The sequence below is a fragment of the Tachysurus vachellii genome, chromosome 6 (genome assembly GCF_030014155.1).
Source record: "Tachysurus vachellii isolate PV-2020 chromosome 6, HZAU_Pvac_v1, whole genome shotgun sequence".
Classification (NCBI taxonomy): Eukaryota; Metazoa; Chordata; class Actinopteri; order Siluriformes; family Bagridae; genus Tachysurus; species Tachysurus vachellii.
The window spans coordinates 24,106,367-24,132,268 of record NC_083465.1 but is presented as its reverse complement, the minus strand read 5'-3'; the positions used below and the strand labels follow the sequence as shown (position 1 = coordinate 24,132,268).

The following is a 25,902-nucleotide window of genomic DNA, read 5'->3' as shown; positions in this document are numbered from 1 at the left end:
AACACTCCATAAAATCAAACTGGCAATAAACGTAACAAATAATATAGGCTGTTGAAATAATAAAATACTGTATGTGGTCTACAAATTGTCATCATTTTCCATTTTAACTTAAAAATCAAAAGTCCCATTTTTGTTTGAAAATACAGCAGATACACCCTGGATGGGATGCCAGTTTACCGCAGTAAAGCATTCAGAGGTAGATTTGTACCCAATTTGTCGACTGATGAGAGGAAAACCTAAAACCAAGAAGAAACCCAAGGAGACACAAGAGAACAGAAACTCCACACAGACTGTAACCCAAGCTCAAGATTGAACCAAAGACCCTGGAACTATGGGACATCAATGATACGCTGCCACCTTGAGAGACTGCTGCTATGTAATTATTTGGTCGGTGATTAAGAGACAAAACCTAAGCTTTTGTAAGTGCGCTTTAGAAATAACGAACACGACATCTGCGGCAGGTTCAAAAGCACTTGTCCAATCTCTAAATGCAGGTAGATAAGAATAACCCTGTCTCATTTCACTTTACTTCACTTTTAAGCTGCACTGTGAATGTCACCTGATCAAAACCTTTCTCAAGTTAAACCTTATGGCCTAATTTGGTAAAAGAACCAAACAGAGCGAGCAGTTGAGCTTTGACATTGCGGCTGTTATCCAGGTCACTGATTTATCCGCTACGTCAGGCAGCTATCAAACCCCACGAAATCATGGATTAGTCTGGAGGACATACCGCCTGATCATGAGATGAGGTTATATTTGTAAGCAACAGAAAGAGCTTATGGAATGAGCCATGAGTAAGGGGAAACCTATACTCTATGCCTGGCTCAGAAGAAAGCCAGCTCTTGGCACGCACATGCCTCAGGCAAATCGTGCCAAGGAAAATACCCCGTATAGACTACCCACATCAAAACCTGCCAACTGTCCCTGCGAGTGCCGTACATACTTTCTGGAGCTTCATTACCCAAGTAACTGGGTAACAGTTTACTTTAACCATGGATCACAAGACTGACTTAACCTTGTCATGGTAGAGGACATATATGGGGTTGCTATGGCAGTTTATCTCCAATGATATAACAGAGAGCCTATATATTATATATTTATATATAAAATGCTAGACTATATAAAAATTATATATTTTTTTGTTAAACAGAATTATTTATAAGGGACAATATGAACAATTGTTTTTCTTTTTAAGTAAAAGGGTTAAGAACAGAGCCAGAATGCCCTCTGAGATGTAACCATAGCAACAATTGTAATAGGCTAGCCTACTGATATGTGAGAATTCGCTAGGTCTAACAACAAAGACTTGCTATTTCAGTAATGAGGAAGTAAAATATCTACAAATCCTATTTCTTAAAGCTGAAATAACCAACACCTCTTTTACCGCCTCATACATTACTGTGCAGTCCAGAATTATTAGCACCCTTCATATTAAATGAGTAAAATAAAGGATAGAAAATACAATGAGTGATTTTTTTTTTAAACAACATACCTACCTTACGGAGTAGAATAGGTTCTGCAAAAGACTATTATTAAAATTATTGGCACCCCATACAATTCATATTTCAAGAATAATTCACCATTGTGAATCACCATTGTGAAGCATCTGATTGTGTTCTTTGAGTTTTTTCTTCATATTTTTTTGTGCCCCATATTAACCAATTTATTAACCATCAACCAGGTTACGTTTTTCTTATGGTGATAGATTATCAAGCAGATTTTATATGTGTATAAATGATTCATTAATTATACCGATTAAACATAAAAATCGCCAAAATTAAGGAAATATTTGGACTATTAGAAAATGTTTATTTTTTTTCAAGCATGACGATTGGTTGTATTATTAGAAACCTTCATTTGATTTTTTTTATTCTATATATTTTGGCAAACTAAATCTAATTGTTGTTAAGAAAATGATGTGTCTGAATATTTTTTGTAGACATTTTGAAAAATACATTTACAAATAAAACCTTAATAATTCTCTTAAAGCATGCTAATAATTCTGAAGAAATAACTCCTGTTCCTGTTGTTTCTGAGGAATCTATTGAGCTTTATTTAATTATTTTTCTCCATATGCCATTCGAAAATCAATAGTGGTTCCCTCACGCTATTATAAATTTCATAACAAGCCCTTTATGATGCTGCTATAGATGTAGAAATGTCAGGATAAAGCGCAGAACCTTTTATGAGCAAATATGTCACATCTTATAAGGACAAATCAAATGCATTATGACAGTTACAATAAGCGCATGTCATAACATGCATCATAAAGTGTGTAGTAAACCTCACTAAGCATAACATGACAGTGTGGTTCGACAATTAAAACAAATTGTTAAGACGATTCATGACAATAGTGTTATGATAAATGTCAGCCTTATGATGCAGTTTTAAAGTGGAGTCTCAATACTGACCTCTGCATTCTGTCAACAAAACAAAACAAAACAAAACAAAACAAAATGAAATGAAATGAAATAATAAAAAGACAAAAAAAAAATCTAAATGCAAAAAAAAAATGTTAAGCATTCTTGTTTATTTTCAAGATAATGTAAAATGTTTTAATGCATTTAAGAGCTCTTCATTTATTTGAATTCATTATTCTACAGGATAAATATTTAATTTGCTACTTATGACTCTTAGGTTCTCTCACATCGGATGCATTAAAACATTTTACATTATCTTGAAAATAAACAAGAATGCTTAACATTTTTTTTGCATTTAGATTTTTTTTTTTTTTTTTAGAACTGGCAAAATGAATCATTAGGGTAAAACAGTGTTCATGACGCATTCATAAGAATTAATTAACGCTGAAAAGGCAAAACATTTATAATCATTCCACTGACACTACAATAGAATTTATACAGTATACTGTATATCACATACATAAATTTTTTTTGGTATTTATATCATGCCTGTTTTTTGCACGCAGTTATGCGGCATTCATGATATTGACTCCATTTATAACACTCATATGAAGCATTATAACTAATATATGACTCATACAGTATATTACTGAGATGTTTGCTCCTGAGTTTGTTCTGTATTCTGTGTTACGAGATTGTTCAATGCTTAGTCATGTGTTACGAGATTTTTAATCTATACAGACTTCTAATTTCCATCTGCGTGTAGGAGAACCCTAATTTATAGACACATAAAAAAGAATCAGAATCACGCTTCTCAAGCACAGCAGTGCAAACAGAGGCTGCAGCAGCAGGTGGGAAACGTTCACAGGAAATCAGCATGTGCACTGAGCATGAGTGAGAGTTATAAATAAACAGGAAGTGAGGATCCAGAGGACAAGGCTCCTCATAAACACTAGCAGAGATGACTGCAAAAGTGGAACGTATAATGCTAACCTTTGGCCTGGCACCTTATCCCGGTTAGCCTGTTGGTTAAGGCGTAGAGAGCTGCAAAACAAACGGCCAGAAAAAAAAAAGAAAAGAAAAAAAAAGATGACAAGGGAGGGGAAGACAAGCTGAAAACATTACATAGGAGCCATGCCTTGAACGACATGCATTCCTAACAGCACATATTCAATCCATAAAATGCAAACAATGCTCACACACGTAAACAAACCCATACATACTGTCTCTCACATTTCATCTGGTGCAAGAGCAAGAACGTTAGGTACGCAGTGCAGAGAGAACGGTTTCATTATGGGATTAAAAAGGGTCCTTGAGCCTTGATAACCCAAGCACCTCATTAAAATATACAAATCCTGCCACGCACAAATATTCTGAGCCAAGAAACGTAAGCACATTCTGTACGGCTAGAGACTCAGAGTATTGGAGTACACCGAACAGTGAAACCAGACTCAGTGCCAGAACACAATGAGACTGCATCCAACCATCACAGAGATACCTAATATCTACTAGTGCTTTAATTTTTGGTTTAAATAAAGGTATTATTTTTCAGCACAGCATGTTTCTACATAATATTCCACCTAAATGCAGCTATAAAGAAAGGAATACAAGGGTACACAGTGCTGATGAGGGAAATTTAAAAGCTTTCCTGACTATACTAAAGCATTAAAATGGCTGTATTGCCTTGGATCTGGTTCTCAAAATAGCATGTGAAGAGTCAATGATTTTCACAATGCAGCGTTATGAAAGCTACTGAAATTGTTTTAGTCATTAGCGTACTTAAGTGGCCACTAGAACTGATGGGTTTAATTCAAATCTCAATAACTCAAAAACCTATGAATAATGTCACTGGGATGTCACTAATGTGTTCTGAAGGAGGAAAGGTCATGAATGAAAAAAAAGGCTTTCTATAAAGGGCTTTAATAAATACCTAAAATATATTGTACACATTTAAATGTGGTCAGTTAGATTATGTTGATGAAATAAACATGTTGATGAGAGACTGTGGAATTTATTTTTTTAAGTATTAGGTAAAGAAGTTTACAGTACAGTACAGTAACATGTTAAAAATTCAACCAAGTCTCCCAGAGACATCATGCTGTATAATAATTAATAACAAATTAATCAAATGCACTGAATGCATCAACGTACAGTATCAATACCGAGCTACCCTCAACGTTGAGTAAGATCGACATGTAATAATGTGCAATAGATTTATACTATGAGCAATATATACATCTCACCATACATATTGTGTATTTTGTTTATTTATTCGTAATCCTTCTTTTTTAACTTTCTCATTTAAATTCCTTCATAGTGTTATGTTTAAATGTGAGTGTTACCAAACTAATTTTCATTGTATTGTATACAATGACTATAAAGTACCTTACTTTAACTTATTAAATCATTCTGAACCCACCAGGCTCATGAAACGTTGTAATGCGATACGGTAATGCAGGTAATTTTGAAATGAGGATAGTGTAAAGGCTATGATTTTTTTAAAATACCCACATTACCGTATAATGTTAACACGTACTGTAACATGCAAGCATGAGTGTGTTTGTAGAAAAGTGGGAAAGCTTCATGAAAAAATTCAAGTCAAAATACTGAACCCCGGTCCCCGGTTTTCTTGTTATCTGGACAGTTTTCTCATGATATAATTGTATCGTGAGAAAAATCTCATGCCTTGCGAATGTTTCTGGTGTATGTGCGCATTTGTGTCTGAAATCTCCATCATAAATTTAACTTGCCTGGAGCAGAGATGGACTTTATCTGAGTGAGTCCCTGATCGAAGTAAAATAGAAACGTGAACATCTGTGATGCTGCATTACTGCGCGCTTCTGCCTCTAGAACATGTTCTTATGCTGAGATCATGAGAAAATTAAGTTTTATTTAATAATTAAGAAAACAAGAAAAAAAGAAGTAATAATGCATGAACCTCTTAGAACTTTCGTACAATACAGAGCAATCCAGGGAATGTTTAACACATTGCTATGTAATGCCTACTCGTGTCAGAATGTATAGCAGGTGCTTGTTATTTACACTTTACACCGTGTTTATATTTTTAACAATCACTCACTCATTTTCTACCGCTTATCCGAACTATTCTCGGGTCACGGGGAGCCTGTGCCTATCTCAGGCGTCATCGAACATCAAGGCAGGATACACCCTGGACGGAGTGCCAACCCATCGCAGGGCACACACACACTCTCATTCACTCACGCAATCACACACTACGGACAATTTGTCAGAGATGCCAATCAACCTACCATGCATGTCTTTGGACCGGGGGAGGAAACCGGAGTACCCGGAGGAAACCCCCAAGGCACGGGGAGAACATGCAAACTCCACACACACAAGGCGGAGGCGGGAATCGAACCCCCAACCCTGGAGGTGTGAGGCGAACGTGCTAACCACGTGCTAAACACGCGATTACTTATTTCATTTAATACATTCATTTTCAGTAGGCTTTATATCCTAATCAAAAGTGCTTTTGAAGTCTCTAGCAATAAATACATTGATACTAGTTTACAGTAAGTTCATCAGGAAGAGTTGCTGATCAAACATCTAGGGGAAGTTCATTCCACCACATAGGGGCTAGAACAGAGAATGGTCTTGATTTGTAACCTGAGAGATGGTGGGAGCAGAGATGGTGGGACCAGTCGAGCAGTGATGGAGGATCAAAGGGAGGGAGTGTAATGCAGTGTGGGGGGTGATAAGAGCTTTGAGGTAAAAAGGTAAAAGGGTGCCGGTCCATTTTCAGATTGGTCAGCAAGCATCAGTGTTTTAAAAAAGAAGGCGTAAAAATAGGCTTGTGTGGGAGAATTAGGGAGGTTAAAAACAAGTCGCACAGCTGCATTCTGGATCATTTGCAGAGGTGGAATGGTGATCTGAGGCAGATCTGTCGGGAAGGAGTTGTAGTCAAGTCTCAAATAAGGGCAATTTAGTGTAACCAGTTCTCCTAGAGGCATGTTCTATAGGACATGGAAGGAAACCAGATAACATGGAGGAAACCCACACGGATAAGAGGAGAACGTGCAGACCATCACAGAAACAGTGAAAGTAACTCGAGCTAAGGATCAAACCAGATTCTGGACTACTGTACGCACTGCTCCACCGTGTCACACTGATTTTATTTTATACATGTTCATTTTAACATGACATTTATTTTGAGGACAAGTGCAGTTTTTATGGCCTTTATCACTCACCTCAACACATCAACGATAAAATTCATGATTTTTTTGGGGGTGCTACTCTTTATTTCTGTCATTCTGACACTGTCTAACATTAGGATATTGCTCCCATTGACTTTCATACAGTACATAAACAAATTCCCTTTCATTTCTGACTATCTGCTCCACTTACAGTATATCCACCCAGACATGTTTGTGTATTATGTTACCAATTAAAAGTTCAAATCTGATTCAGGCTTCTTTGTAGTCTTATCATGAACTAAGCAGGCAGAAAGGCCTCTCCAACAGTTTCAAATCCTCCTGGCTTTCAGGATCTGCCAGTGGGATCAAAGCAGTAGAGCATGTCAGAGAGAGAGTTAATACGAGCTTAATCTTCCCAGTGTAAATCTAATCACATGGAGAGAGAGAGAGAGAGAGAGAGAGAGAGAGAGAGAGAGAGAGAGAGAGAGAGAGAGAGAGAACAAGAAAGAAACAGGGACAGGGAGAACTACAGAGAGAGCTGCAGAGAGAAAAAGAGAAAAACAGACAGAGAGACACAGTGTGAGAAAGATAGGTAAGCAGACAGACAGAAAGAAAGTAACAGAGATACAGGAAGACAGACAGGCAGACAGACAGACATAAAGAAAGAAAGAAAGAAAGAAAGAAAGAAAGAAAGAGCATATAGGGATAGAGACATATACAGACAGACAGACAGACAGACAGACAGACAGACAAAGAACTAACTGAGAGTGAGGGATAGAGATACAGAGAAAGAAACAGACAGACAGACAGACAGACAGACAGACAAAAATAAAAAGAACAGACTGGCATAGAAGGACAGAGATACAGACAGACAGACAGACAGACAGACAGACAGACAGACAGGCATAAAGTGATACAGCATGTCATAGAGAGATATTGAGAGACTGACAGACTGACTGTGAAAATAACATAGACAGAGACAGAAAGAAAGAGACACAAGTGAAGAGACAGTAAGAAAAAGAGACACAGAAAGGCAGACACAGACATATACAAAGAGACAAAGAGTGTGAAAAGAAACACGGTGAAAGAGGTAGAGCGAGAAACAGAGATACAAATATAGAGTTAAAGAGAGAGAGAGAGAGAGAGAGAGAGAGAGAGAGAGAGAGAGAGAGAGAGATTGTCCTGGTTCACAGTGAACACAGAGCAGAACAGACAGTGCAGGCGTAACGGATTTGAGCAGTGGACGTATTCGAGATGAGCATGAAGATTTGCTGCAAGTATTCTGACACCTCATTCATCAAGAGCTGTTACAGCTGCTTTACAACACTATCTATACACAGCACTAAAGCACTACCACACAATGTACAGCATTATAACATGTTACACTAAGCACTATAATCAGATGATTTACCTGACTATAACCAGTCTAACTTGATTGTGTTTTCAGAAGAAGGAGCTTCCCGTCTTGGTCATTGGGAACAATATTGACCAGTGATTGATCTTTAGGAACAACTGTTATCACTGGTTAGTCATTAATGATTAACACAATTAATGTTGATCAGTTCTTGGTCATTGGGAATAGTGGCAATCTGCTTTTGTTCACGGAGCATGATGGGCATCAGTGACTGGTTGTTGCAGATAGTGATGATCAGTGATGTGTCATTAGGTGACAATGATGGCCAGTGATTGGTTGTTAGTAGTTAATGATGATCAGTGGTCACTGGTAGTCAATTGTGGTCAGTAATTGGTAGACAATGGTGATCAGTGATTGGTCAGTCATATACAATGATATTGAGCGATTGGTTCTTTGGGAGACAATGATGATCATAATTGATCCATAGGAGACAACGGTAATCATGACTGACCATTGGGAGACAATGGTATTGATTGCTCATTGGTAGACAGTGGTGGTCAGGGACTGGTCATTGGGAGACAATGGTATTGATTGCTCATTGATAGACAATGGTGGTCAGGGACTGGTCATTGGGAGACAATGGTATTGATTGCTCATTGGTAGACAATGGTGGTCAGGGACTGGTCATTGGGAGACAATGGTATTGATTGCTCATTGGTAGACAATGGTGGTCAGGGACTGGTCATTGGGAGACAATGGTATTGATTGCTCATTGGTAGACAATGGTGGTCAGGGACTGGTCATTGGGAGACAATAGTATTGATTGCTCATTGGTAGACAATGGTGGTCAGGGACTGGTCATTGGGAGACAATAGTATTGATTGCTCATTGGTAGACAATGGTGGTCAGGGACTGGTCATTGGGAGACAATGGTATTGATTGCTTATTGATGGTGACAATTATTGACAGATTGGTCATTCAGAGACAAAAGTGATTGTGATTGGTCATTGGGAGACAATATCGATCAGTGACTGATCACTGAGAATAATGGTGTTCAGCCACTGGTTTTTGGGAAACAATGGTGATCAGCAATTAGGAACACCATCCAGTCAGGCAAATGAAAAAATAAATGCAATAAAAAGTTAAATGCCATGTTAGCAAAATTGTGACCTACCCCTGTTTCAGATTCAGAAAATTAAATTAAATTCATTCATTCATTCATTCATTCATTCATTCATTCATTCATTAAAGCCTATTTTGCTGTGATTCTTACTGCAAAGTTTGTCTTTGATATGTGACTACATGTTAGGTTTCTGTTTATTATTTGAATTACAACAGATGGGTGCAAGACTACACCTGCCTGGCTTATTGAGTTCTATAACTCTGAAAACAAAATAGAACTTGAGGGGAAAGTTATTATGTCCACTCATTTTTAGTAGAACTGAGACCTACATCACCTTCGTAGAATATTTAATTTGATGATAATAAGAATAAAATATAATATTTATTTATATTTTCAATAGCAGACTGGAAATGCTTGTGCAGTAAGGCTAAATCAGAGGAGAAGAACTAAACTGATGGTATATTTTCCATGCCTGGTGTAAAACTAAAAGACAGAAAAGTCGAGAAAGATAAACAGACACAGAGGGATAACAATACAGAAAAAAAGAGAGAAAGAGAAAGAATGGCAGAATCTTCTTCAGCTCTGATTAAGGTGAAAATGTGCTTCAGTCTATGTGAATAGTCTTCATTGAAGCTTTGACCTCCAGAATCCAGATGTTCATAGAAATAAAACATCTCTTTTCTTTATCTTCTGGTCGTCGCTGATGTGATCAATGGCAGATTTGTTTTTGGTCCAGCATTCGTCTCTGGAGCTTTGTGTTTGGGGGTAGATCTGTATGCTAGGTCACTGTGGAGCACTTTCCCCTCTATGACCTGTCTTTTCCACCAGGCTTTTATTAGGATCTTCTACCTCTACACTTCAGGACATCCCCATGAGTGCAAGAATGTGAGGGATGATGGAAGAAGCTGAAACACTGCAATCAAGAAAGACAGAGCTCCTGCTGTCCCTTTCATTCACCCTTATCCTCTCTCCTCTCTTCTCTAGCCAGTTTCAATTACTGCCTGAGTATTTGACCGCTTGCTGATTGCACGCTAGCTACGACTGGGGACTCTCTGACCTTGGGCTTCACGTGTTAGCTGTGTTTTGTTGGAGATTCCAAAATGTTTTACAGAAAGTGAACATTTCCGGAATTCCTGAAAACCAAAATTGATATTTCTATAGAACAATAGAAATAAACAGAATTGAACGTAATTGTTTGAATGATGCAACATGTCAGCTTAAGTGCAAACCTTATACTGTAGTTCCTGGCTCATAAAAGCTCTTCTGTGAAGCAGGAGTTACATACAACTCACCGGATAAAGTTCTGGTTCTTCCAATGAAAAACCTGCCTTAAGGTTCTGGGTTTCTGACAAAATTCCTGAAGTGAAAAGTTATTAACAATTCTGGAACTATAATCCAGAAACTAAAATTCTGGTGTTAAACAAAACTGCATAAACAAAATTAAAATTCATCAGTGCTAAAAGTTCTGGAACTGCAGCAATTAAAATCCTGGTTCTTCTAAAACTCCAGGAACCCTGACTCAATTTCTTAGGTTCCTGAAAAGGTTCCTGCAGTGAATAAATCTGGATCAAAATTCCCAGTAGATAAAAACCTGCCTAAAATGGGTTCCAGAAAAAAATTCTGAAGATAAAAGGTGCTAAAAGGTTCTGGACCTAGAGAAAAGGAACTAAAATTCTGGTCCGGAAATGAAGTTCATGATGTTCCTTCACTTGAAAAAACATGTTACTGGGTTCCTTAAACGGTGGAAGCAAAACTACTGCCCAAGAACTAAAATTATGGTTCCTCTAGTAGAAGCAAGCGTAAAATTCCTAGGTTTCTGAAAAGGAACCCAGTAACATGTTTTTTTCAAGTGAAGGAACTTCATGAATGTATAAATTTTTAGTTTGCTTAGATTGTTTGTTTCCGGACCAGAATTTTAGTTCCTTTTCTCTAGGTCCAGAACTTTTTAGCACCTTTTATCTTCAGGATTTTTTTCTGGAACCCATTTTAGGCGGGTTTTTAGCTACTGGAATTTTGATCCAGATTTATTCACTGCAGGAACCTTTTCAGGAACCTAAGAAATTGAGTCAGGGTTCCTGGTGTTTTAGAAGAACCAGGATTTTAATTCCTTTTTATTTTCAGGAAGCCAGGAGCTTTTTTCTGGAAGCAATGAATTTTAGAATTGACTGGAAAAAGCAGGATTTTAGTTCCTGGGCTGTAGTTTCAGAACTTTTTATTAGCTTTTTACAGCATCAACATTTTCAAGAATACAGGAGCTTGAGGTATCTTTTCACAGCAGGAAACTCTATTTTCCATCAAATAAACTTAACCTTAACCGTATACTAAACATTCTTGCCTCCCTTCATATTGAGACAGCCTTGTGTTATAAACTCATGGGCTCACTCAGAGGTGTGAAAATTTCTACATTTAAGTTCTTCTAGGTTAACTAGGCCATGACGAATCTTGTCATAAACATAGTAAATATGACCCTGTTAAAATTTAGCAATATTCTGTGAGTGTTCTTAGAATATATTTGAGTCAAAAAAGCACCAGAGGAAATGTGGAAGATTCACTCACTCACTCTCACTCCCTCACTCACCCAACACAAAATCACAGGTATGCACTCATGCTTCATTTCATCCTGCCCCACACATGATTAAGCGACAGCTGGCACATAAACTAAACCAGATAAGAGAGACTTGCGGCTCAGTGCACAGACGCATCAGACACCATGAGGTTAGAAAAATCGCATTAGCTGTTACTTACAGCTCCGTCAGTTGATTTGTGAGTCAAGCAGCTTTCTTCTCGAGCGAAAGCCATATATATCACGATCCCACAGTCGAAGCAACAGCTGGAATATCATGCATACAAGCCATGCAGAGAACGTTGCGCATTTGTCAGGCTGCCAGCTGCGCTCAGTTCGCTAATAATATCCTCATACACCTCCAAACGCAATTACCCCAAGTGTGAGGTTATTTTGATCTCACAGTAAGGCTAAATGTTTGGGCTTGGAAACATGCCTTAACTTTATTGGATGTGTAAGGAACATGCAGCAGCAGACATAATAAAACATGCTAATGTTGTTAATGCAAGCGCTGCTGCCTCGCCCTTGGAATGCTCTGAATGCACTTGATGAACTGAGTGCCTCTGTATGAGGAAAAAAACTGGTGTAAATATAAATGTGTTGTTTTGGGTTTTTTTTTTTATTTGAAAGAGACATACAGTAGAGAGCTCATCACTGTGAGTACGAGAGGAGAGGAGCTCATGAGTAGCGCAGCACATTGGACATCTAAAGTGATTGCACATTCATTTGAAAGGTATTCAGTCAGAAGGTTCATTCATTAGCAGTGAGCATCATTTGGGGAACTGCATTACAGATTGTATTTAAGGTACAGAGTGTGTTTTATTGTGATTAAGTCGAAATTAAATCAATTAAAATGAAGAAAATCCTGAGCTTAGAAGTAAATGACTTGGATAGAGTGTTTGTTACTCTTATACCACAGCAATTTGTCGTTGGTAACAATGTTTTATCCATTTATAGAAACTTTAGATTTACTATAGATTCCTGGAAAAGTTCCCACCATTCTGTAATCACTTACATTATAGTAGCTATAAACACACATTACCTCTCTTTTTTCTCAATAAGACACTGGAGACACCTTCCAAAAATCCAAAAGAAATAGAACGCATCAACTATCTTATTAATCTCTTGGCATTAGACAGAATTTATTCATTGTCTTGTATATTGTGAGACAAAAAAAGCATTTTACTTAACAGTTAGAAAGAAGTGTTAAGACATAATGCCTCATTTCAATAGGCTCACATTGATTTAATGAAAATGGTCTTCAATACATACTCCCACTTAACATGTTCTCACTATCACTGAGTCACAGCATGCACATAATGTAGCCACTGAAGGCTAGTTACCATAAATCGGTAAAACCAAAGTTCGTGCTGTGATTGATGTAAGTCACACTCGCTTCTAAAACATTTCAGAAGCATGTCATGGGTATTGCTGGCAGCAGCATAACCAGAAATTTATTTCCGATGGATGAAGAAATATACAGAATAAATTCATGACTGGTTTCCTGACCTGTATAATTAAACTGCTAAATGTAACATGCTCCAGCATTTTATTTTTCATTTTAATCAGTCCCTCCAGGAATTTGCAATTTTGCGATCTTGCAAATCTGCAAAATGAAGCAAACTCCTTAATGTTTTAAGAAGCTTAGAATTTTTAAGATTTTCTGCAGATTTGGGCCAAGACATTCTATAGCCCTATTCGGGACGTCTGTAATATTAATTGGCCAATTCGCATGGGACAAGACATCTCAGTAGAACTAGCAGAAGTGGGAGGGGTAACTCGCTTTACACACCACAGTAACCTCCTTGTCGTCCTGTGCGTATGACGTTGCTTCCTGTTATCACGTGCGCAAACAGACAACATGGTGCCTCCATGCTTGCAAAACGCGCCAAAAACTACTTTTAAACAGGAAATGACAGAATTTTACCGTACATATTTACTGCGGGTCTATTCGAATGGGATTAGTATTACCTAAGGTAATTTTTCCGGACCTTTTTACAGAATGTAAAGGTCGCCGTAATCTTAACTGACATTGTCCGTAATGATTACCGAGATGGCACATTCGGACGGGACTAAAATCACCGAGAAGCTCTGGTAATAATTACTTTACCCCCACGTCCCCACGTCAAACTAATCCCGTCCGAATAGGGCTTATGTGATGTCTTCACTACATGATGCAACAAAACCCTGTTCAATTAATATGTGTCAAATGAATTGTCCATGAACTGAAAGAATCGCCAGTTAAAGTAGTTTTTCAACTAAAAATTCAAAATTCAGCCTTTTTGGCAGAAACAATCATAAAAAAAAAAAAAAAAAAAAAAGTTAAAGCCTAGAGGGACTGTTTACTAATGGTGCCAAAAATACATGACACTGAAAAAGATTTAATTAACATTTTAAAAATAGTTTATCACCTCACGCCTCACAATTACTGAATTGGACCAGCCACTAACTACAATGCAAGTCTATGCCCATGATGTTATTATAAAAATAATATCATATTACCTTGCAGTCATAATTACTGTTAGAATTCAATAGCTCTGTGGTATAAGAATATTATATTTCGATTTTTTTTTAATCTGTCAGGGTTACAAAATTTAATTCTGACTGAACACAAGTCACCAGTTCATTACATAGAGTGGAATTTTTTCAGATGAATGCATCTAATATTAATGTTGTACGTTATTAGGCATATGCTGATCATCATATAATATATTGCAATATTCAACACACATGATATCTTTATGGTGGACGTGACAAAATGTTCTTGCAGGTACCAAAAAAAGGTAACCAATCTGTCATTGGGTTGGTGACCCTCAAGGGTGTGTTATAGACCCATTTAAATTGTAGAACACAATTGTACATTTCTGTGGTTCTTATGGTGTCATATTTATATTAATTGTACAGCAAAGAACAAAAATAAATAAACTGTTTTTTTTTTTTTGTTTTTTTTTAATCTGAGAGTGTAGAAATTTCCATTCTGGAAAGTGTGTCAAGTTTAAAAAGCAGAATTAAGAATGCTGTCCTCTAATTTGTGACTACTCGATATCTGCAGATAAACATGGTATTATTCATCATATAAAAAAATATATACATTCAATAATATAATATAATATAATCAGCACATGCTTTCAGGTTTCTGCAGTGCTAAATAGAATATAGTGACCTATTTTTTAATAAAGAACTGGCAACTTGCTGTATAGTCAGTTTATATTTGTGTGCAAGTGTGTGGCAGAGAGTTAGAGCATATAAAAGAAGTGAAAGCCCCTCTAAGCTAGCCCCAGAGCCCTAGCTGCACAAGGTAGCGGCATGCTACTCACGCTGGCAGTGCCCCCAAGAGCGTCGCGTCCAGCCCCAGCAGCAGTCTATGTGAGTGCCGTAGCGGCACAGCCCGTTGGACGAGGCCATCTGCCTGGGCCACCTGTCAGGACAGAATAATAAATATAATAAGATATCATAGGAATCACTACAATAGTGCATCATCATGCTAAACTGATATCATCATGCACTGCAATTGGATAGCGGTTAAAGCTCCAAAGGTCGGGTGTACCGCCCAGCACCGCCAAACTGCCACTGTCAGGCCTTTGAGCAAAGCCCTCATGATGTACTTAATGTTCACATACCAACACTTTATTTGAATTATTCATTATTCTTCTTTCACATCTCATCTCATGATTTTCACTATCACTTCTGTACCATCTCTGAGCCTCACTGACGGTATGTAATTATGTTTGTTGTGATGGTTATTATTATTCGACACTTTTTTGCGTGGATTGTGAAAATACACTTAGTCCACAGTACAAGATGAATGGTGTTGGGTTTTTTCATGGCGTTTGCGTGCTACACTTGAGTAGGATACCATGACTGAGATCATGACACCAAGAACTGTCATTTTGCTTCTCCTATAGAGCATACAGTGAAGCTGACAGAAATTACAGAAGCAACAGAAACTCTTACTTGCAATGGCTGGCATCACAGCCAGCCCATCATTGTTTATTTTCCTATAGCACACCCAGTCATGTTCTTGTCCTTATATGCTGTATTCTGTCGAGCTACACATGCTAATCCTGAGATACTAGCGATCCTGGGCACTTTGATTCTCCCAAACTGCCTGATTGATCCTGATGCTCTAACTTCTGGTAGGAGTCTCATCCCTTGAAGGCCACGTGCTACTGCTGAGGATGAACCTACACACACAGCCTGGAGATACTGGGATTGCTATGGATAGTATATCAGTTAGGAACCATGGAGATGGCTTTGGACTACAATCACCACAAACACTTTAACACTCAAACCTCCATCAGCGAACAGTTGATAACTTCAACAAGACAGACATTTTGTGAATCTTCTACTACTAACAATAATGCACTTATACAGTAGTTATCGTTAAAGGGAAATAATTTCTAATCACACCACCGAGGATGAATGAGAATGGGTTTCTTCCTCTTGTCGTCTCAGGGGGTTTGAATTGAACTGAATATCATGTAAGCCATTTTCTGCCCGAATATCTTGCAGATGAGTCTTTTGTCGAATTTGACTTGAATAGTTGTTCATGACAGTGTATTCTAACCAGGGTTGTATAGTTGTAGAAATTAAAGATATTTTCAAATACAAGCTTTGATATTTTAACAAAGGCCATTTTCTCAAGCTATATGAATGCCTGTGAGTGTGTGTACTATTGCTGAGCCTGTCTGGCTGATGCTGCTTATCCTATTCATCAGTAAGTCAATGACACCTTATCTGCATTCACACTGACTCCATTGAATGTGCAGATAGAGGGGCTACAGATAACACCAGTGTGAATTATCACCCCGTCGTTCAGCATCGGAGGCAAGACGAGCTATATCTGCTCTCCCTACAGACACCCGAGCATCTGCTAGCAACGGTGCAGGAAATGATAATAGCGATATCGAAATGAAATATAACATGACCTAAAGTAATGAGACGTTTCTGTGGGGGGCTTTGTGTTTAATCCACCATAAGTCATTTCTCAGTGAAATGGAGAAGATGTCTTCAGCCTAGGATGAAGTGTTCCTGCAAGTAGGCCCAGTTTGTTGGCAGTCCCAAGTAGGATTAGAATACCTTTTTTATTTAAAACTAGAAGAAAGAACCATTTAAGGTCTTGGAAAATGAAGAGCAGATTCCAAAATTTGGTCATTGCATGACCTAGATGGATCACGTGCCAAAATGTGAGGTTAAAAATACACTTTAATGTAATATTCCTGGAGAAGTAGCCATTTTGAGAAAGGAAAGGAAGAAAATAGGGATGCTGGATATAGCAGGTGGGGTGGGATTGGAGGACCTGTGATAAGAGCATGGCATTGTTAATTCCATCCACACTCACCTCAATCCCCTTCGATTAGCTTCTACTGCCAGCCAGGGAAAATGCTAATGCCTCTGGCTGCCCGTGCTGCCAATCACCGAGAGAGGAGGTTTGATGGAAAGCAGCAACGGCAGGCCTGGGAAAAAAAATGTTTGTGTGCTGTCTGGCACAGAGACAGGGACATGACTCTTCACAAAGACTCCGAAGTCACACCAAGCATGCTAAGCGTCAGCGTCTGGCTTTACTCTGACACCGTCATTATTTAATCTCTTGTTTCTCGCCTCAGATACACACAGCAGGATGGACACTTTCTGCCTTCACTGTATCCGTATTCACACAGCTCTCAAGCATCTGATCATCCAATCCAATCAAAACATGTACCTAAATACTGACTGCTAAATGATTACTAAACTATTAGCCATGATACTAAATCAGATCATCCCTGATTATGCTAATTTATATAATAAAGACGCTAATCAGCTCTAACAAAGGCACATACGGAGACAGAGAGAGATGAACACCAGATTGCTTTTTTGCAAGCGCTGATAATTAACATGGCCGATCTCCAGATAGGCATTTTAACAATGGTCGCAAACCCAATAAGGTTTCTGCAGTAATGTGGCAGTGCGCCTAGCAGCTACTGAGGGATCATTTGCTTACATGGTTTACAAATACCTAATAAAACAAAGAGAGAGAAAGAGTGAGGGAGACAGAGAGAGAGAGAGAGAGAGAGAGAGAGAGAGAGAGAGAGAGAGAGAAGGAGAGAGAGAGAGAGAGAGAGGCAAATGGCAATCAGAGCTATGAACAAGGGGCAAGCAGACAAGCAAGATCAACAACTATAGATATAGCAGCAAAACAGAGACAAAGAGACATAATCAGAGAGAAAGATGAACAAAGGATTGAGAGAATGTACAGCCCATGTGAGCTTTGGGAAAGAGAAATGTGTGTATAATACGTAACACATACAATAAAAAACAAACTAGATGGTCTGAAAGAATTTCTATCTATCTATTTTGCCTTCATTAATAATGTCAGGACCTGTGATTTACTGTAGAAAGAGCCTGTTATCCTGTGGCCAGAAATAATAGCTAGTTGGCTAAATATAAGTAAAAAAGCTCAGTGCTCAGAGAGCAAGAATCAGTTGATGTAACAGTAGATAACTCCAAACTTTAATCCAAAACACTGCAAAGTTATCTAGCTAATTGTGTACTTTAAATGTACTTTATCGAAAAAAAATTCCTGTTAGCTTTTTGGAAGTGAAATGTTTTTTGTTTTTTTTTTTGTTTTTTTTGATAAATTCACAGAATCTAAAAGTACCAGCACTGGCATTTTGTTGGGAAAAAGTGCTAAATGAGAGGTGGACAATTTGTGGAGTCTCATGGAGGCCCATCTGGCATGTGTGATGTACTGTATGTAGAAGTAGAAAAAACGAGTATAAAAAAACCAAATGGAAAAGAGAACAAAAAAAGAGATAACAATTGTGATAATCCTACCATTTAAAAGGAAATGGGTTCCTTAAGGTTCCTCAAGGATTCTTTAGGTACTTATGGGTTTTAAGCCTCTTAATTAAAGGCTTATCTGACAGGAAATCATTCTGTTGGAGGGTTATTCATAGAAACATAGAATACAAGTGTCACTCCAGAGGAATTAGCCAAACCGTGTAATGGTGTAGAAAAGTAAAGTTCCCATGATGCATTTCCATTTCTCCAGCATAACATACCATCCATCCCTTTCATAGAGAGCACCTTACAGTACTACGCTCACAATTTGGCAAATCTTCACAACAACAATCTTCCAAAGATTTCCTGAGTTATGCCATGGGGATCAAATGACCCCCCCCCCCCACACACACACACACACACACACATTCAAATTTCTAGATCACTGATTCATAGTTCCAGCCCAGAAGTTACAAACAAAGTGTTTTTGCCAGAATAGAATGATTTGAGATAAGACACAAGCTCCAAACAACACTGACACCTTGTTGGTGGGAAACTTGGGAAAATTGGGTGACAGGCCAGTTAGTATGTATAGAGAAAGAATAGCATAAAATGAGAACAAAGTGACGTAGAAGAAAATTGGACCAGGAGAAGAATAAAGATAGATATGAACAGAATGTCAACCCTATAAAGGCTTCTGGCATGTGTGGGCTATGGGAGCATGCCTGAGATCACCTCCCTGGTGCCAGAAAAGAAGGTACACAAGTCATCACGTGCCAACCTGCAGTTTGTGAACCCTGGACCACATCCAACGACATGCCAGAGTGAGAGAAAGCGTGAGATACGGGGGGGTGAGAAAAAGAGAGGAGGAGATGCCTGGCGCCAGGATCCATGCTTAGCTTGGTGTAAAATAACTGTCACAACTAATCTTTGCCACCTATTCGAACGCCTGGCTTCACCCTGTCAACCACACACTCTCAACGGCTTACTCTCTCTGACTTCGCCACTTACATCCATCTCGTAGGTGGAGTAATTTCTCTTAAAGTCCTCGCCTTATGGTTTATATGTAGAGGCCAAGATCAAAATTGTTGGTAGAAGGCTGTAATTTGTGATCCAGTGCGATTGAGGGTGGAACAAGAGTCATGAAAAATTCATGAAATTTGTGCTCTAGTCTAACACAAAGGCCTGAAGCCATTTTTACAGTCCCATATGAAATTCGTATTGAGCGTCACACCGTCATTTAGTATGTACAGTCATCTCATGAATAATGATGTAATGATGCATGGCATTGTTTGAGAAGAAAAAGAAAAGTGCTTTTAATATTCTTCACATTCCTGAGACACCTCCCTTGACTGGCCTACAATCAGACACGGGTCATCAACACACACACTTGACAGTCACATCCCACACACATACACACTGTGTGTGCACTGAAACACCAGTTTTTGCTGAGAGCACATCCTCACGTCTCGCTCCGGCAAGCTAATGAAGGCTAATCGCTCATAATGAAAAGGGTGAATATAAAATTCCAGCAATCTGTGTGTAATGACCAAGCATATTAGTGCGGCTGGTCATTGGTCTCTCAGCTGCTGAACGGATATATGCAGATAAAATGCATGTGTGCACGGATAATTAGTGAGCAACTGACAAAAGGAGGAGATAAATTGTACCCAGTGGTTCAGAAGAAAAAAATAGTATGGAAGCCATCTCACAGGACTAATGATGAGCTTAATGAGGCAGGAAGTGCAGCAGCAAATGGAACAGGGGTTAGCGATATTGTGCAACCTGGATCTAATATTGGAAATTCTTTGAGGCCGGAATACTAGTAACTGTTATTGCAGCTCATTCTACAGAGTTGAATGTGGATGCAGGGCTGGATGTGGTGTGGCATCACGCAACAGTGGAGATTCAGTGAGTAGTTATTAGGTTGATGTTAGGCTTTTTGCACAAATATAAAATAATTCTTTAGCATTATACTTTAGATTTCGGCTGATTTAGGATGCATCGTGTGCCATGTTATCACACAGTCGTTTATAAAACACAGCCAGGTATTAATTGGGATCTTGTGACATAATAATCTACAACACTGAGATATTTAAAAAAAACAACTGATGGCAGACATTTTTCATACAGAGCAACTTAGTAATGCAGAATACATTCATTCATTCATTCATTCATTCATTCATTTTCTACCGCTGATCCGAACTACCTCGGGTCACGGGGAGCCTGTGCCTATCTCAGGCGTCATCGGGCATTAAGGCAGGATACACCCTGGACGGAGTGCCAGCCCATCGCAGGGCACACACACACTCTCATTCACTCACGCAATCACACACTACGGACAATTTTCCAGAGATGCCAATCAACCTACCATGCATGTCTTTGGACCGGGGGAGGAAACCGGAGTACCCGGAGGAAACTCCACACACACACAAGGTGGAGGCGGGAATCAAACCCCAACCCTGGAGGTGTGAGGCGAACGTGCTAACCACTAAGCCACCGTGCCCCCCATGCAGAATACAATCCAAGCTTATAGCTGTGAGTTAAAGGCCTAGGCCCAACTGTTTCTCTGGAAGTACCAAGATTTTAACCCAAACATCTGCTGCAATGGTTTTGGGATTGGCGTTTTTTTCCCCTTAACTAGCAGACAGTCAGGGGTTCATTTCTTTTTAAATCCAATCCAATCCAATCCAATCTAAGCATATGGGTACGAGTTAGGAGCCAAGTGGAAAAGCTCAACTGGTTGTCTAGATGTGCCAGGATCTTCAGTGTTAATATAGCACCTTAACAACTTGAATTATTTTTATGCCAGCTTGAGTCTGGACTGATTTAGTGTTTAAGTAGACAGAATTAATCCACACATATGAGAATAAGTGAAGTCCCAAAGCTCAGGTGGATCTCAGACAAACTTTGAACTCAAACTCATTTCTGCACTGATACAGAAACTTAATTGTTCATTAAACATGACTATTTTGTCTAGATACATTTTTGTCAACTATCCTTTTTAGTGATATAACAATATAGACATATATTTGCGTTGTTTAACTCTGATAATTTGCACTAGAGTTTAAGAGAGAGAATCAAGAGGCTTTTATTGTCATTTCAATCATATATACAGTAGCTGGCGCAGTAACCTATATGACATTGAACTAAAAGAAAAAATCCAAATACCAATAAACACTACTATTCTGAGCAAACTGCTATAATGAGTTTTTCTATTGATTAAATCTATCTTTGTGGTACAAAATGCCTGTATGCACTTTAGGTAGGAACAACCCATTAGACACGACTTTTAAATAGCCCTGCCAAAGGACAGGAAATAATGAATGGGTCTCTCATAGTCCCTTCTTGAATGTTCTGTCAATGAATTTAGATTGAGGCAAGTGAAGTAGGTTTATAAGCAGTAGCAATTGGCAAATAATGACTTTGTTGACATGCTCCGTCCTTCACGGCTGGCATAAATGAAGCTTGCTGGAGGGTTAATGTACGCTGATTATGTGCTGGTCAGCCAACTCTAAAGAAATGCTCTGATGTCCAATATGAGACACACTGGGATTTTTCACGGATTGAACCTTTGCGCTGAATATAAACACAACCTTTAGATCGAAGGCTAAACTCTAATAGCAATCAATAACTTGGCAGTGCAACCAAAACTGATTGCATAGAAGGATGTGGGGCAAACTGTTAAATACACAAATTGACATTTATTTACTGTATTTTTGTAATACTCCACTGGCTGCATAGCGTATTCATTCATACAATCAAACAAAAAAAAAGGTAAAAGTATGGATCAGCTACAAATACTGTAAACTTAAGCTAAACATATATACAGTAAATTCTTTCTATGCAGTATCATAGATTGCTTATTGGAAAACATGATTCTTCAAGTGCCTTCAAAACGGTTTGGAACAGTTTACCAAATGTACCCTGAAAAATTAACCCTTTTTTTTTCTTAATGTTTAAAATTAAGGGTTCCAGGTAGTTCAAGGTAGTATTTTCTTCACGTAAGAACCCACATTATTATCAAATGAGCGATGAAATAAACCCATTTTAAGGTTTATTTGAATAATAAAGTGGTTCATCAAGGATTCTTTTGTTAAGCGAGGCTTAAGTTTCGTAAAGGTTTTTATTTTAGAACACCTTTTAATACTAAAACACTCAGTTGGACCTTTATATGCTCCCTGAAATGGACAACAGAAGAACCTTGAGGCTTCCATATTTTGTATGAATGTACACTGACCGGGGGCACGGTGGCTTAGTGGTTAGCACGTTCGCCTCACACCTCCGCCTTGTGTGTGTGGAGTTTGCATGTTCTCCCGGTGCCTCGGGGGTTTCCTCCGGGTACTCCGGTTTCCTCCCCGGTCCAAAGACATCCATGGTAGGTTGATTGGCATCTCTGGAAAATTGTCCGTAGTGTGTGATTGTGTGAGTGAATGAGTGTGTGTGTGTGCCCTGCGATGTGTTGGCACTCCGTCCAGGGTGTATCCTGCCTTGATGCCCGATGACGCCTGAGATAGGCACAGGCTCCCCGTGACCCGAGGTAGTTCGGAAAAGCGGTAGAAAATGAGTGAGTGAGAGTGAGAGAGAGTGTACACTGACCTAGATGCTGAAAGTAAGTCAAGACTTAAGTTTGAGATTTAAGTTTCATAACCTGTCCTCACTTCAATGGTTCTCCTAGGGATTTTGGATGAGGGTACTTACACAGCTTCCCAAAGTGTTTCTTTAAGACTTGGAACTTTCTCTAACAGGAAATCAGGTGAAAGATTCTTCTAGATGATTGAGGACACTGAAAGTAGCTACCTTGAACATTGTTTTAAGAGCTTCCGTTCTTTCAGTCTGTGCCGAGTGCCATCATCAATCCCCAGCCCACTATTGTCCTTTTCAAATCAGGTCACATTAATGTCTGGCGAGCACTGAAAGCAAATGTATAGTTGTGTGGACAAAGGAATCGATTGCAGATCCTACGGAGCTCGTGCTTGCTTTAAAATCCAACATTTCTGTGGTGAACTTATAAATATTCCAGCAAAACCTCCATCGCTCACAAGGTCTCTCTCTGTGAGTGGAACAGTGACAAATAAACAGAGGTGAAAGAAGAAGAAAAAAGACTACAACTGAGAAGATAATGACTCCATTTTAAAAGATTGCCCTATTTTAGTTGCGCAGAGCCCAAAGTAAATAATGTTTTATTTTACAGCAAAGTTGGAGAGCAGTGTATTCAGACATTCCTCCATTCTGCTAACGTAAAACCTCAGGACATGAAGAATGCTCCAATAGCACTTAGCTGACAAGCCGGTGATTGCCAGTCTTGCACTAGGAATATCATTTTTAGTGTATTCTTGCTTTAACACACCCAAATGAACTTGTTAATGACCTGATGAATTGGGTCAGGTGTGATAGCGCAGGGGAACTCCAGGAGCAGGACGCACAGGAAACATAGCTGTAAGTGGAGACTAGAGCACCACATGCCAGGGAAAGTTAAGCTTAGGTATATTAATAAGGGAGCATGATGCAAGGGCTTGAAACATACTTTTAAAATAGCCCCCTTCGGGTAAATGTAGCTGTCACTGGTGCCGAAAGCGAAGTTGTTATCCATAAATAGGGCGCATTAATTTCATTTCAACCTAAAGCCCCTGCGCGTTATTGCAGAGCAAGAATTTGACCTGAAAAAAAAAAAAAATCTGAGATCAGGGTTAGGTGCATGTGAAGCTCAGGGTGCTGTCAGGAGGGTGTGAGTGTGAGTGTGAGTTTTTGCAGCGCTCTTCTTCACATAGTTCAGCATTTCATGTTAGAACATGAAGCCAAAAGCCGGCATCCCGGCGCGCGCTCTCAGTCTGATCTCTCAGTCCAGAGGAAACGCTAATACACACTTACACTTAAATCATTCTTCCTGCCATGTCCTTTCCTCTGTGCAATAGTAAGTTTACAGTAAACAAACAAACAAACAAACAGGTATTATGCATTTCAAGAATATAGGGAATTCAATTGTCGGGTATTTTGCATGAATATTTATATCAGGTGTGTTGCATGTATTGATATTTATCTTTTGCTCAGTTAAATAAATAAATAAATGATCCACTACCCTATAGAATTTATTAATGCGTCTTATCGGGACAAAAACACAAAGAAACAAACTCTACACACATTTGCATCATTTCTGCAAAGAAAACCATTCACAATATGCAAACCTGCTCATGCATATATACAGTATGCTTACCTCCCATCAAATTCTGCACTCACACCGATCAGGAAAATCCACAACACGATCAACTTTCTCAACATCTCCGCGTGCGTTCACACAGAAATCCTACACTTCGGTAATTTCGTACCCGCTCCGGTATTTCAGCAGGCTGTAAAAATAACGTTTCAGAGACAGATCGAGAAGTTCACAGAAGGTCCGGCACTAAAAGAGCACGGTGCTGTTTCTGCTACCAGTTCATGCAGTATGTGTGTGTGAACTGCACTGGTGTGGTGCTGAGAGTCCTGCCTATATACCGCGTGAAGCCAAGTGCACTCTGCTGGTGCGCACAAAACTGATGAAGGATTCACCAAGGAGCCGACTCCTTTTGAACGACTCCCTTAGGGAAATCAATCAGGTGAATCGATTCCTAAGGCGAAAGGATCAGCAATTTGTTTTGTATTTTTTAAATTTGTCTTAACAGGCATAGGCTAATTTACACATTAACCACTTTAATGTGTTTTGCTGTCTAAGATTCTTATAATAATAAAATAGTCGTCAATTTTTCACCTGCCTTACTTGACGTGTCAAGGTAATTTGAGGTATTGTCTATTATTAGTAGTAGTATTAATATTATTATTAATGATAATATTAATACTACTACTACTACTAATAATAATAATAATAATAATAATAATAACAATAACAATAATAATAATAAATATTATTATTGTTATTATTATTAATATATTATTATGGTTGTTATTATTATTGTTATTATTATTAATAACAATAACAACAACAACAACAACAACAACAACAATAATAATAATAATAATAATAATAATAATAATAACACTAATAATATTGATTGTTGTTATTATTATTATTATTTAGTTAGTTATCCATATTAAACACTATATCCATGTTATATCCTAAATGCAAACCCTCAGAAACTGTACTCTACTCAGTGTCTCAGCGTAGCGAGCCAAAAAAATCAGAACTCTTATGGTTGACTCACTTGTTCAAAAGAATCGAATCAGTAAACTGACTCGTGATGCCGAAAGAGAGCTGTTTTTATATGCAGAAAATACTTCTACACGTTTGTGAATAATTTAGACTTTGGGTAATTTAAATAAATTGTATTTATTTATTGCAAATAATAATAATTATTATTATTTGTATTCTTATTATTCTTATTATTATTGTTATTATTATGAATATTATTATTATTATTATTATTAATATCATTATAATATTATTATATGATATACTATTATTATATAATATAATAATAATAATAATAATAACAACAATAATAATAACAATTATTATTGTTGTTGTTGTTGTTATTATTATTATTATTATTATTATTATTATTATTATTATTATTATTATTATGTCTCTTATATGA

General features: G+C 38.2%; 1 protein-coding gene across 9 annotated transcripts in view; it reads right to left on the bottom strand.

The window, feature by feature from the left end:
• Positions 1 to 24,802, bottom strand: part of npnta (nephronectin a) — a 61,368-nt gene extending 36,566 nt beyond the window's left edge. For 5 of the 9 annotated variants that reach the window (XM_060873044.1, XM_060873050.1, XM_060873045.1 and 2 more), the window contains exons 1-3: positions 24,528 to 24,802; positions 14,872 to 14,972; positions 3,354 to 3,404 (exon numbers count right to left, since the gene is read on the bottom strand). In XM_060873044.1, coding sequence (XP_060729027.1) covers positions 3,354 to 3,404; positions 14,872 to 14,972; positions 24,528 to 24,592 — 217 coding nt within the window. In that variant the 5' untranslated portion in view covers positions 24,593 to 24,802. The remainder of the gene's footprint in view (positions 1 to 3,353; positions 3,405 to 14,871; positions 14,973 to 24,527) is intronic. The other 4 variants (XM_060873047.1, XM_060873048.1, XM_060873051.1 and 1 more) reach the window with 1 other exon arrangement.
• Positions 24,803 to 25,902: the final 1,100 nt, after the last annotated feature.